The following is a 13,534-nucleotide window of genomic DNA, read 5'->3' as shown; positions in this document are numbered from 1 at the left end:
GTTGTTTTCTTGTGGTGTTATAACGTACATTGTTAATCAATTGGTGAAAACATCCCTAAAAACCTGATGGTATAATAGCGTTGGTCTATTGATTATGAATAGGCCTAATTGTTCATTCTTCTAAATCATTTATTACAGAAGAGCTCTGCCCATTTCTACACAAATATATATTAGTTAACTTTTTTTCACAGCTTATTTTCAACTAACCAAGGGTGTGGTGCTTTTATTCAAACCGTTTTTAATCCAATTAAATCACATCCCTTTTATCGTGCAGAACCCGAGCCTTTTTCTCTAGCGCTAAGGATGCGAGAATGGCTTAAAATAAGGCTAGCTTTGTGTCAAATGGAACGTGCCCTGAGTGCTTCAAGGCTGCCAGGATATGCGCTGGAAGAACAAGTTCAGGGACGTCAGGACCTAATGGCCCTGAGAGTCACATCCATGGGCTATACCCCGGACTCCAGAGTGACAATTTTAGCATGTGAACAATTTGACAGGTCAAATGCTACGAAAACGGTCAGTCCATATGTATCCTCCAAAGCATGCAAGGATGTAAATGTTTTTCAAATAATGTTCAGTTTTAAATGGCGCGATTACCACATTTTCCGAACCCTGATGAATAAGCTGGACAGTCTTTTCGAAAATCGTGAACAATTACGACGATGGCCTAGGTTATCGTTGAGACATACCCCGGAACAACATATGTTATCGTTGAGACATACACCGGAAGAACAACAAGTTCGAAGGCGGATCTTTCCCTGGCAGGAAAGTGGACAGAGCTTCGACGGAGCGCGGAAAAGACTTTGTGATGGGGAATTGGAAACGGATAATGTTCAGGGCTAACAGGACCCCATATATCTGTAAGAAATAGTTCAAATAAATGTTGAATTATAACGTGTGTTAAAATGTAGGTGTTAATTTTTGAAAAATGTATACCCCCCCCATTTAACTAATCAAATCAAATCAAATTTTATTTGTCACATACACATGGTTAGCAGATGTTAATGCGAGTGTAGCGAAATGCTTGTGCTTCTAGTTCCGACAATGCAGTGATAACCAACAAGTAATCTAACTAACAATTCTAAAACTACTGTCTTATACACAGTGTAAGAAGATAAAGAATATGTACATAAGGATATATGAGTGAGTGATGGTACAGAGCAGCAAACAGTAGATGGTATCGAGTACAGTATATACATATGAGATGAGTATGTAGACAAAGTAAACAAAGTGGCATAGTTAAAGTGGCTAGTGATACATGTATTACATAAGGATGCAGTCGATGATGTAGATGATGTAGAGTACAGTATATACGTATGCATATGAGATGAATAATGTAGGGTAAGTAACATTATATAAGGTAGCATTGTTTAAAGTGGCTAGTGATATATTTACATCATTTCCCATCAATTCCCATTATTAAAGTGGCTGGAGTTGGGTCAGTGTCAATGACAGTGTGTTGGCAGCAGCCACTCAATGGTGGCTGTTTAACAGTCTGATAGCCTTGAGATAGAAGCTGTTTTTCAGTCTCTCAGTCCCAGCTTTGATGCACCTGTACTGACCTCGCCTTCTTCTCTCAAGCTAGGGTCTGGCGCAGACAACTGTAAGATCTGAAAAAAAACATGTATTATTTTATAGTCTATTCCTACATTGGGTATGTTATGAACATTACGTTTTATTAAAGTTTGTAATAATGTACAAAGACCTGCATCCAAGGTTTTTTTATTTTTACATAAAACACGTGTGCTGCATGTTTAAATATTATTCAAATGGGTTACTTAATTCAAACATGTCTTAAAGGTTGTACGAAATATTTTGGAATTCAATAAAAGGAATGTTTAAAAACGGTATCTCACCCTTTAACTATGGGAAAAACCTATTTAACAACGTCTTCCAACTCTGTCACGAAGTAAAATAGAATCCGAGTGTTTGTGTGTGTGTGGGGAGGGGTCTTGAGGCGGAGCAACAGGCGTGTGTGTGTGTGTGTGTGTGTGTGTGAAAATCCTAAGGTTGGGGGGTCCCAGAACTCTTTTCTGTAGAGAACCGTTTGAAACCAAGGTGTGCACTATCATGCATAAGGCATGTCGAGATATCAGCCGAACAGCGGGGGTTAAACATAGATATCTCTAATCTGCGGCCCCCACACACCCCGTTTGCAGACAGAATGTCACGACATCCCCTCCTGTTGTTGGCGTGTAGCATACATCTCTCAAAAAACTCATTCCGAACTTTTAGATAGTTAGGGACAGAACTATTTTTTAACGTTGTCAGCATTGCTTTAGCGCAAACATAAAGGCCCGAATATTGAGCTGCACGGACAGATTAAAATAATAATAATAATATTCGGAATAAGGGAATCTCGCATAATGGATATTTCTGGAGGTGAGTAAATGAAAAAAACATATTTTAAGATTTGTTTGAATATTATTGGAATATTAAACCCTAGTTATTTGGGTATTTCAGGCCAAAAGCCCAATATAGGTTAAAAAAAAAAGTGTAGATATAGCGTATAACTGTTAACATTGTCTAATGGAATCTAGGATCCCCGACATTTACGCAGCTTTTACGCGATTTACCTGATCTGGAACATGATGGGGGTTCGCAGGAGCAAAAGTCTGGCAGACAATCACCAACGGCCTTTTTTCGTTGTAAGTCCTTATAATTAAACACATACCCAAGAAATATTTATATATAAACATTTTAAAAATAGGTTGTACTATTTTTTAAACTATTTTTTATGTATTTACAGCCGACATACAGCCCTTTATGATAAAGGATGCGTTACGGACAGCTGACACGCAGGACTTTGATGCAATTCTACCGTTCACTGTGGCCCAAGTACACTGCTCAGAATCAAGCCCACCCGAAAACTACTGTTGGGCCGGGAACTTGCTGCTTCACGAGCCGGCGCTCCAGGGACAAGGTATGGGACCATTATACAGCTTTGTTATTAGTTATCAGCCTTTTTATTAGTTATAGATCTGTTGATAGCCTATGTTAAAACAAGGACAAATAATGTTTTTTCAGACTGCCCGGAGACAGACCCAGCAGAATCTGGAACGCTAGAGGGAAAAAGTCACACACCCCCGGTTTCGGCGATTCGTCACAACAAGCGCCAAAAAAGCCGAGGTATTTTAACTATGTACTGTTAATATATATTATTATAACGGAAAGGTATTTGACATTTGTATGTAGCTAACATATATATTTTTATATCTAATAACGTAATTATGTATGTATTATTTTCATTCAGACTCAGTACCGGCGAAAAACGGCACAGACGACCACATAAATCTAGAGCTGGGGGATTCCGGCGCCCCGAGCATTCCGAATGAAACACCCAAGAGACCTGTTTTTAATGACATGTCAGATGTTGATGACCAGCTATTCTGTGATGCGGCCAACCTTATAGACCCAGTCAATTCTACGGCCTCAATACCTGCAGACGAACAAGAAAGGTTTTTCACATTATTTTCCAGGGCTTTGAAATCGAGGAATGTTTTATTCCTTTTAGGTGAGCTACTGGGGGAGTTCGCCAACTACTTCCACTACGGCTACCACGAGTGCATGAAGAACCTGGTGCACTACCTGACCACGGAGGAGAGGGTTGAGACCAAAGACATCAAGTACGCAAGGATCCTGGCCTTTCTTCAGTCCAAGTCCCGGGTCGCCACCGAGCCGGTGTTCGGCTCACTGGGCGCGTTTCCAGACCAGGCAGATTATCTGTGCCAGTTGCACTCCTCCCCGGAGTCACTCCAGAGTCACAGCCCCAACGACTCCGTGTTTCAGCAGAGCCCACCCGGACACTTCTCTTGGCACAGCACGGCGCGCAGCCCGACCATCTCGTACCCAACGGTGCCGCTTTCCGCACCGACGCAACAGCACCATGGTGGCTACCTGTCACCAGTGCAAGGACTTGACCATCACTACTTCAACTTTTTCAACGGCCACCCGCACGCGAATGCGTTCAGTTTGCACAGTACGCAACATGCGTTGTAAATAGAATCCGGTTACCGTTTTGTGTTGTCTTTATTTATATATGTGTTCATAATAAATACTTAAAGATTGTGGATATTGTATACTGTACAATACATCTTCCTTTTTTAAAGAAAAGTAAATGTTTATTTCCCACAGTTTGTTGTTTTCTTGTGGTGTTATAACGTACATTGTTAATCAATTGGTGAAAACCTCCCTAAAAACCTGATGGTATAATAGCGTTGGTCTATTGATTATGAATAGGCCTAATTGTTCATTCTTCTAAATCATTTATTACAGAAGAGCTCTGCCCATTTCTACACAAATATATATTAGTTAACTTTTTTTCACATCTTATTTTCAACTAACCAAGGGTGTGGTGCTTTTATTCAAACCGTTTTTAATCCAATTAAATCACATTTTATTGGTCACATGCACACATTTAGAAGGTGTTTATTGCGGGTGTAGCGAAATGCTTGTGTTACAAGCTACAACAGTGCAGTAGCATATAATAATTCACAACAATACATCAACATCTAAAAGTAAAATAATGGAATTAAGAAATATATATAACGTCCTTAACAGGTTATTTAGAAAGTTCCAGAATATCCTAGCATTTTTGGAGCGTATGGCAATGTTAGTGGACACGGATTGTGGCCTATTTAATTGCCAGTAAGATGCTTGTTGACAAGCAACCGTGGTCCACTTATCTTTAACCTCTATAGGCAGGTGTCATGTATCGATAGGACCTTAGGACACTTACAATTAAATAAACACTGAACTAACTCACTAAACTGGGACTTCTCTTCTTCTGTGAAGGATGAACTCTTGTTAACTCAAATATGAATGATATGTTGAGGTTGACAGTTAGGCTACTCTCCTCTTCCTCATCAGACAGTTTCTTTCCTCTTCCTCATCAGTTACTCCTCTTACTTATTAAAGATATGTACCAGCATAAACATGCTGGAGGTTGCTTTTCTATGAATTGACGATTTTTAATGGCTATTGAAAGTTGAAAAAAGAAAGAAAGTCACACTCCCAAATACATATTATTCATTATAACTCATTGCTGAACTAATGTTTTGGCATCCTTCTGGGTGAAGTACAGATGTAAGACCTAAAACTGACCACCCTGTTGCAGGATTACAAAAACTTGTAGTGTGTGAGATTGAGATTGTGTGAGATTGTGAGAATGTGAGATTTAAAAACACTTCTGAGTTTGTAATTTTCACTTTTAAATGTCAGGCTTGATTTTTCCTTACAAAAATCTATCACCCCTACCAACATTTCCATTAATTATAATCCACATAATAATTCACATTTCCTGTTGCTGCAGTATTATTTTCCAGCTGTAGTGTACAGGCTCAAATTAAGATCCTACATATTTATCAATGCTTTTACTAAGTTATTTAAAGGCAGTGCATCAGTGCAACCAATGGCTATAGTGAGAGGTGTTGTCTTGTTAAGTGATGGGATAATATATATATATATTAAAATCATTGAGTAAAATAATAGCACATTATGAAATATGATTATGAAAATATTGATGACAACATATTAGGTCATACCCTCCATCACAGATTTGACAAAAGATGGGGTCAAAAGGTAAACTTTTCTTGGTTAAACACAAATTAACAAGCTGATCATATTATCCATCAGAATAGGTGATTGGAATAAGTGTAATTTTATGCAATGGTCTGTTGAACTCAAACCAAAATTAATTCTTTCCTGGGTGAAATTAAAACAAATTCAATACCATCCATCCCTAGTTTTCTCCACCTATATTTAAAAAAAGTTAACCCAGGAAAGAAGAATTTTTCGCTATATAAACTAAGTGCTGACATGAGGCAAATTTGTTTAGTTTTTGTCTTGTCTAGGGGTTTTTGTACATCTATGGGGTTTTGGTTTGTCTAGGTAAATGTATGTCTATGGTTGCCTAGATTGGTTCTCAATTAGCGGCAGCTGTTTATCGTTGTCTCTGATTGGGAACCATATTTAGGTAGCCATATTCCTTGGTTTATCTGTGGGTTATTGTCTATGTGTAGTTGCCTGTGTCAGCACTTAGTTTATATAGCGGCACATTTGTTAAGTGTTCTTCGTTTATTAAAAAGAAGTATGTATTCTCATCACGCTGCGCCTTGGTCTCCTCTATACGACGAACGTGACACCTCAAGGACCCATAATGTCCACCATGATGGATTTGTAGATGAAACTGTGTCTGTAGCATCTATGGACCAAGCTCTCTCAAGGCAATATTATATAGCACACATGCTAAGGGATATGAGTCTAGCTAATTTGTCAATTAAAGTATGGCTCAGTTTGGCTGCATGGTGACATTATTGGACAGGGAAAAACAGTAATGCAGATTCATTGGCTTATTGCTGCCATATTGTTTGAGCAAGAGTGTTGTAAAATGTTGTGTTTGAAGATGTGCATCCATAGATAGCAGCAGCGCCTTCAGAAAGTATTCACACCCCTGGACTTTTTCCACATTTTGTTGTGTTACAGCCTGACTTTCAAATAGTTTTTTTATGCCACTGATCTACACACAATACCACATATCAAATGGAATTATGTTTTTAGTCAAATTAAAAACTGAAATGTCTTGAGTCAACAATTATTCACTACAAGAGTCGATACAAGAGTCCTTCCTAACTTGGAGAGGAAGGAAACCACTCAGGGATTTCACCATGGGGCCAATGGTGATTTTAAACCAGTTACAGAATTAAATGCCTGTGATAGGAGAAAACTGAGGATGGATAAAGAACACTGTAGTTACTCCACAATACTAACCTAAATTACAGAGCGAAAAGACGAAAGCCTGCACATAATACAAATATTCCAAAACATGCATCCTGTTTGCAATAAGTCACTAAATACTGCAAAAAAATGTGGCAATGTAATTAACTTTTTGTCCTGAACACAAAACATTATGTTTGGGGCAAATCCAACACAACACATCACTGAGTACCACTCTTCATATTTATAAGCATTGTTGACGCTGTGTCATGTTATGGGTATGCTTGTCGTTGGCAAGGACTAAGCATAAAAAGAAAAGGAATAGAGCTAAGCACAGGCAAAGTCCTAGAGGAAAACCTGGTTGAGTCTGCTTTCCAGACAAATACACTTTTCAGCAGTACAATAACCTAAAACACAAGCCCAAATGCACACTGGAGTTATTTACCAAGACAACATTGAATGTTCCTGTGGCTGAGTTACAGTTTTGACTTGAATTGTCTTGAAAATCTATGGCAATCTATGGCGACTTTTTAAAAATAATCATGGGAAAATATTGTACTATCCAGGTTTGCAAAAGTCTTAGAGACTTACCCAGAAAGACTCACAGCTGTAATCACTGCAAAAATGATTCTAACATGCAATGATTTAGGGGAATTTGAAAAAATACTTATCTTTTATTTTCCAATGTCAAAATTTTCCAAAAAAAAAAAAGTTATATTAGTGTTTCATTGATTTAAATCCATTTTAATCACTTAAAAAAAAATGTTAAAGGGGTGTGACTTTCTGAGGCACTGTAGTGGTGCTGACTTTAGTGGTTCTGGAAAAGACTTTTAAAGAGTCAACATCATTAAAAATAGTCCAAAATGTGCATATTGCATGATTTGTTTAATTTGGAGTTTGGATAATTGGCAAGCGCGATAAGGAGCACAGATTTAGCTCATTTTAGGGTGGTGTGTCAAATTTGTCCTGATGGTGGCACATTGGGCCCACAGCTTGAACCCCGGCATTGCTGCTTGCAGCTATATTTTGTTATTTGCATTTGATTTAAATATAGGTGGAGAAAACTAGGGATGGATGGTGCACTGTGAATATGCACTGTTATTAATGGATCACCCAGGAAAGAAGCTTAATGTCAATCATGGTGTTGGAGTTCAACAGACCATTGCATAAAATTACACTTATTCCAATCACCTATTCTGATGGATAATATGATCAGCTTGTTAATTTGTGTTTAACCAAGAAGAAGTGCACAATACCTTATTGACCCCATCTTAAAAAATGTGTAGCCCAAATCTGGCAGAAGTATATGATGGAGCTTGTGTATGACCTAATATGTTGTCATCAATATTTTCATAATCATATTTCATAATGTGCTATTATTTTACTCAATGATTTTAATATATATATATATTATTATCCCATCACTTAACAAGACAACACCTCTCACTATAGCCATTGGTTGCACTGATGCACTGCCTTTAAATAACTTAGTAAAAGCATTGATAAATATGTAGGATCTTAATTTGAGCCTGTACACTACAGCTGGAAAATAATACTGCAGCAACAGGAAATGTGAATTATTATGTGGATTATAATTAATGGAAATGTTGGTAGGGGTGATAGATTTTTGTAAGGAAAAATCAAGCCTGACATTTAAAAGTGAAAATTACAAACTCAGAAGTGTTTTTAAATCTCACATTCTCACAATCTCACACAATCTCAATCTCACACACTACAAATTTTTGTAATCCTGCAACAGGGTGGTCAGTTTTAGGTCTTACATCTGTACTTCACCCAGAAGGATGCCAAAACATTAGTTCAGCAATGAGTTATAATGAATAATATGTATTTGGGAGTGTGACTTTCTTTCTTTTTTCAACTTTCAATAGCCATTAAAAATCGTCAATTCATAGAAAAGCAACCTCCAGCATGTTTATGCTGGTACATATGCTTTAATAAGTAAGAGGAGTAACTGATGAGGAAGAGGAAAGAAACTGTCTGATGAGGAAGAGGAGAGTAGCCTAACTGTCAACCTCAACATATCATTCATATTTGAGTTAACAAGAGTTCATCCTTCACAGAAGAAGAGAAGTCCCAGTTTAGTGAGTTAGTTCAGTGTTTATTTAATTGTAAGTGTCCTAAGGTCCTATCGATACATGACACCTGCCTATAGAGGTTAAAGATAAGTGGACCACGGTTGCTTGTCAACAAGCATCTTACTGGCAATTAAATAGGCCACAATCCGTGTCCACTAACATTGCCATACGCTCCAAAAATGCTAGGATATTCTGGAACTTTCTAAATAACCTGTTAAGGACGTTATATATATTTCTTAATTCCATTATTTTACTTTTAGATGTTGATGTATTGTTGTGAATTATTATATGCTACTGCACTGTTGTAGCTTGTAACACAAGCATTTCGCTACACCCGCAATAAACACCTTCTAAATGTGTGCATGTGACCAATAAAATGTGATTTAATTGGATTAAAAACGGTTTGAATAAAAGCACCACACCCTTGGTTAGTTGAAAATAAGATGTGAAAAAAAGTTAACTAATATATATTTGTGTAGAAATGGGCAGAGCTCTTCTGTAATAAATGATTTAGAAGAATGAACAATTAGGCCTATTCATAATCAATAGACCAACGCTATTATACCATCAGGTTTTTAGGGAGGTTTTCACCAATTGATTAACAATGTACGTTATAACACCACAAGAAAACAACAAACTGTGGGAAATAAACATTTACTTTTCTTTAAAAAAGGAAGATGTATTGTACAGTATACAATATCCACAATCTTTAAGTATTTATTATGAACACATATATAAATAAAGACAACACAAAACGGTAACCGGATTCTATTTACAACGTTAAAAATGGCTTGTTCTGGCCATTTATAATGCTGAGGCCCCAGCGCTATCTATAGCCCCAGACATTCCTGCTTCATAGATAACAACCATAAGGGAGATAAAACTGGGGGGTGTAGGGGGGGCATGGGCCCCAAAAGTTCAAACACCCTCTAACACATGACCACACGAACAGGGGGGCGGGGCGGGGGCACATATTCTGTACATGTCATCAGGTCAGCAATCAATCAAATTTGACACGCGCCGTATCCTATTACTCTCTGAGGGCAAACATATCTTCAAAGACTATGGCAGCAAGCAGGACTAAGGTGACACCAGAGATCACTACTTGGAAATAACCAGTTTTGGCATGGACATTGCATTGAGGACTTCCACCATTTTAACATAGTCAACTGGGTGGGACTTCCTATGGGTTTAGGAAGGACCACACAATTCCATCCAGGTCATCAAGAGGGATAAAGCCAATGAATTCTATGAGCAAACATTCCATAACTGCAGGTGGCAGTAACCAAGATGGAATAGGAAGCGAGACATCCCACTGTTTTTTTTTTTGTGGTTCATATATAGTCAATGAACTAAGCAGACCAGACCCTGCTGCTAATGCATTGGCCCATTTAAAAATAATAATTCCCCAATGGCAAACAGTTGAAGGAGCCGCACTGCTATGTTACAATGGGATGCCAGACTATCGCATCTGGACTATGATTTACGCTTTGTCTTGCTAAATTAATGTTTATGGCTGAGAAAATAAACAAATGTTTTCAAATGGTTTTGGAATGTTGCATTATTCAAGAGTCTAGTATGATAGATGCATGAAAAGTTGCTTGCATAGCTAGTTGAATAGTTTCCCTGTTTAGCCATAGTCCAGTAGGCAATCTACTCCGATTTCAGAGAATTCGTCAGAGCGTGCTTGAGCGCAGAATAGCTGATGAATTTACAAACACCCAACACCTGTTATGACCGTGTCAGTAAACGTCGGCATTAAAACAATTAAATGTGTTGCCAGCAGTAAATATTTATTTACAAACACTCTAGATAACATGAAAAGAGCAGAACCAGCTGTGTTAGTAAATTGTCAGATTGAGGTTCAGTCATTTGTCTCGAAGTAAATTAGCTAGCCAACTTTAGCCAGTTAGCTTGGTAATCGACTGTGGTTGTAATGTCAGAATGCTCGGACCAACCCTACTCCCCGGCCAGAGCGTCCAGTGTGAACTGAACGCTCTGAATTTACAAACGCTTTTGAGCGCACTCTGGCACTCCAGTGAATTTACGAGCACACCATGTATGGTAGATTTGAGCCAAACCCCCTCAGGCTCGTGACATTCCCGTTGCTAATGTGAATTATGGCAATTTGAATTTAGTTCCTATACCTCTATCTGCAGTTTGAGTTACCAAACTTGGCTTTATACTTGTTCAAACAACACACTCCAGATGGCAGTACGCACCCTTTGTTTACCACCTCAGAAGTAGTAGAACGTTGACTAATCCAAATAGACAGGTTGGTTGTTTAGCAACAAAACCAACACATGCGCAACTATGGAGCAAAACAGACAGGGTTGTCTTAAATTATTAAACTATATTTTGTCTCTAATGTTTATTTTAAACCAACGTTGCACAACGAGCACTTGTCACAAATACATTGTCACAGTTGTCGGTTAGCAAGCGAATTTCAGCCATATTAGCATATAGGTGGCGTCGGTCAAAACAAGACATTGTAACAAGATACAAGCTGAAACGAACCACATACAATACGATTCCCCTAATGGTAGCTTCTTGTCATTGTTTCCATCCAGAATCACAAAACACAAGACTTCTGCCCCATTTGATGAACGTGCATCGTTTGGGACACTGCCAGCTAATCCATCTATGGAGATCGTTGCAATTAAGAACAGCTGCGTGGATGAATTTGTCTATTGACGCTTTAACAAGAGATAAATTGGGCCCAGTTTTTCAAAAATGATCTGGATTTTGCCTATCGGATAGGATTAAATGTCCAACTCTAGTCCAATCTGCTTAAATGCCCAATCCATTTTCAACCTTTCAGTTCTCTTGTGCCCAACATGCAAATTGTAGACATTTAAACCTTCATGAGGACAGAACATTACCTCAATTTTTTTGTATAATTACAGGCCAAAATCCAATAATATACAACACACTGGCAAAAGATCAAAGCAAGATTCATTATGAGGCTAAATCAACTTTACAGTCAGCATAATGAGCATCTTGAAGATACAGTGCCTTGCGAAAGTATTCGGCCCCCTTGAACTTTGCGACCTTTTGCCACATTTCAGGCTTCAAACATAAAGATATAAAACTGTATTTTTTTGTGAAGAATCAACAACAAGTGGGACACAATCATGAAGTGGAACAACATTTATTGGATATTTCAAACTTTTTTAACAAATCAAAAACTGAAAAATTGGGCGTGCAAAATTATTCAGCCCCTTTACTTTCAGTGCAGCAAACTCTCTCCAGAAGTTCAGTGAGGATCTCTGAATGATCCAATGTTGACCTAAATGACTAATGATGATAAATACAATCCACCTGTGTGTAATCAAGTCTCCGTATCAATGCACCTGCACTGAGATAGTCTCAGAGGTCCGTTAAAAGCGCAGAGAGCATCATGAAGAACAAGGAACACACCAGGCAGGTCCGAGATACTGTTGTGAAGAAGTTTAAAGCTGGATTTGGATACAAAAATATTTCCCAAGCTTTAAACATCCCAAGGACCACTGTGCAAGCGATAATATTGAAATGGAAGGAGTATCAGACCACTGCAAATCTACCAAGACCTGGCCGTCCCTCTAAACTTTCAGCTCATACAAGGAGAAGACTGATCAGAGATGCAGCCAAGAGGCCCATGATCACTCTGGATGAACAGCAGAGATCTACAGCTGAGGTGGGAGACTCTGTCCATAGGACAACAATCAGTCGTATATTGCACAAATCTGGCCTTTATGGAAGTGGCAAGAAGAAAGCCATTTCTTAAAGATATCCATAAAAAGTGTCGTTTGCCACAAGCCACCTGGGAGACACACCAAACATGTGGAAGAAGGTGCTCTGGTCAGATGAAACCAAAATTGAACTTTTTGGCAACAATGCAAAACGTTATGTTTGGCGTAAAAGCAACACAGCTCATCACCCTGAACATACCATCCCCACTGTCAAACATGGTGGTGGCAGCATCATGGTTTGGGCCTGATTTTCTTCAGCAGGGACAGGGAAGATGGTTAAAATTGATGGGAAGATGGATATAGCCAAATACAGGACCATTCTGGAAGAAAACCTGATGGAGTCTGCAAAAGACCTGAGACTGGGACGGAGATTTGTCTTCCAACAAGACAATGATCCAAAACATAAAGCAAAATCTACAATGGAATGGTTCAAAAATAAACATATCCAGGTGTTAGAATGGCCAAGTCAAAGTCCAGACCTGAATCCAATTGAGAATCTGTGGAAAGAACTGAAAACTGCTGTTCACAAATGCTCTCCATCCAACCTCACTGAGCTCGAGCTGTTTTGCAAGGAGGAATGGGAAAAAATGTCAGTCTCTCGATGTGCACAACTGATAGACATACCCCAAGCGACTTACAGCTGTAATCGCAGCAAAAGGTGGCGCTACAAAGTATTAACTTAAGGGGGCTGAATAATTTGGACGCCCAATTTCAGTTTTTGATTTGTTAAAAGTTTGAAATATCCAATAAACGTCATTCCACTTCATGCTTGTGTCCCACTTGTTGTTGATTCTTCACAAAAAAATACAGTTTTATATCTTTATGTTTGAAGCCTGAAATGTGGCAAAAGGTCGCAAAGTTCAAGGGGGCCGAATACTTTCGCAAGGCACTGTATCTGATATGTGCAATACAGTGAGAATATATTCATCTGCAGTAGGGCATCAGGAACATACAGTACATCAACAGCATACATGCAGAGTTAGTATAGGGAAACAC

General features: G+C 38.5%; 1 protein-coding gene across 4 annotated transcripts; it reads left to right on the top strand.

Moving 5' to 3' along the window:
- The first annotated feature begins 408 nt into the window (after positions 1-408).
- Positions 409-4,130, top strand: LOC115132389 (uncharacterized). 4 transcript variants are annotated; one of them, XM_065020813.1, is made up of 5 exons: positions 409-857; positions 2,558-2,645; positions 2,747-2,920; positions 3,025-3,126; positions 3,251-4,130. In XM_065020813.1, exons 3-5 carry the CDS (start codon positions 2,764-2,766, stop codon positions 3,994-3,996), a joined length of 1,005 nt encoding a protein of 334 aa, XP_064876885.1. In that variant the 5' UTR covers positions 409-857; positions 2,558-2,645; positions 2,747-2,763; the 3' UTR covers positions 3,997-4,130. The 4 variants fall into 4 exon arrangements, with proteins under 4 accessions (XP_064876885.1, XP_064876884.1, XP_029520848.2 ...); XM_065020812.1 differs by having other exon boundaries at positions 2,538-2,645; XM_029664988.2 differs by lacking the exon at positions 409-857 and adding an exon at positions 1,578-2,379 and having other exon boundaries at positions 2,538-2,645.
- The last annotated feature ends 9,404 nt before the right edge of the window (positions 4,131-13,534 follow it).

Source organism: Oncorhynchus nerka, linkage group LG7 (genome assembly GCF_034236695.1).
Source record: "Oncorhynchus nerka isolate Pitt River linkage group LG7, Oner_Uvic_2.0, whole genome shotgun sequence".
NCBI classification, from domain to species: Eukaryota; Metazoa; Chordata; class Actinopteri; order Salmoniformes; family Salmonidae; genus Oncorhynchus; species Oncorhynchus nerka.
The sequence above is the reverse complement of the archived record's forward strand: the minus strand, read 5'-3'. Positions and strand labels throughout refer to the sequence as shown.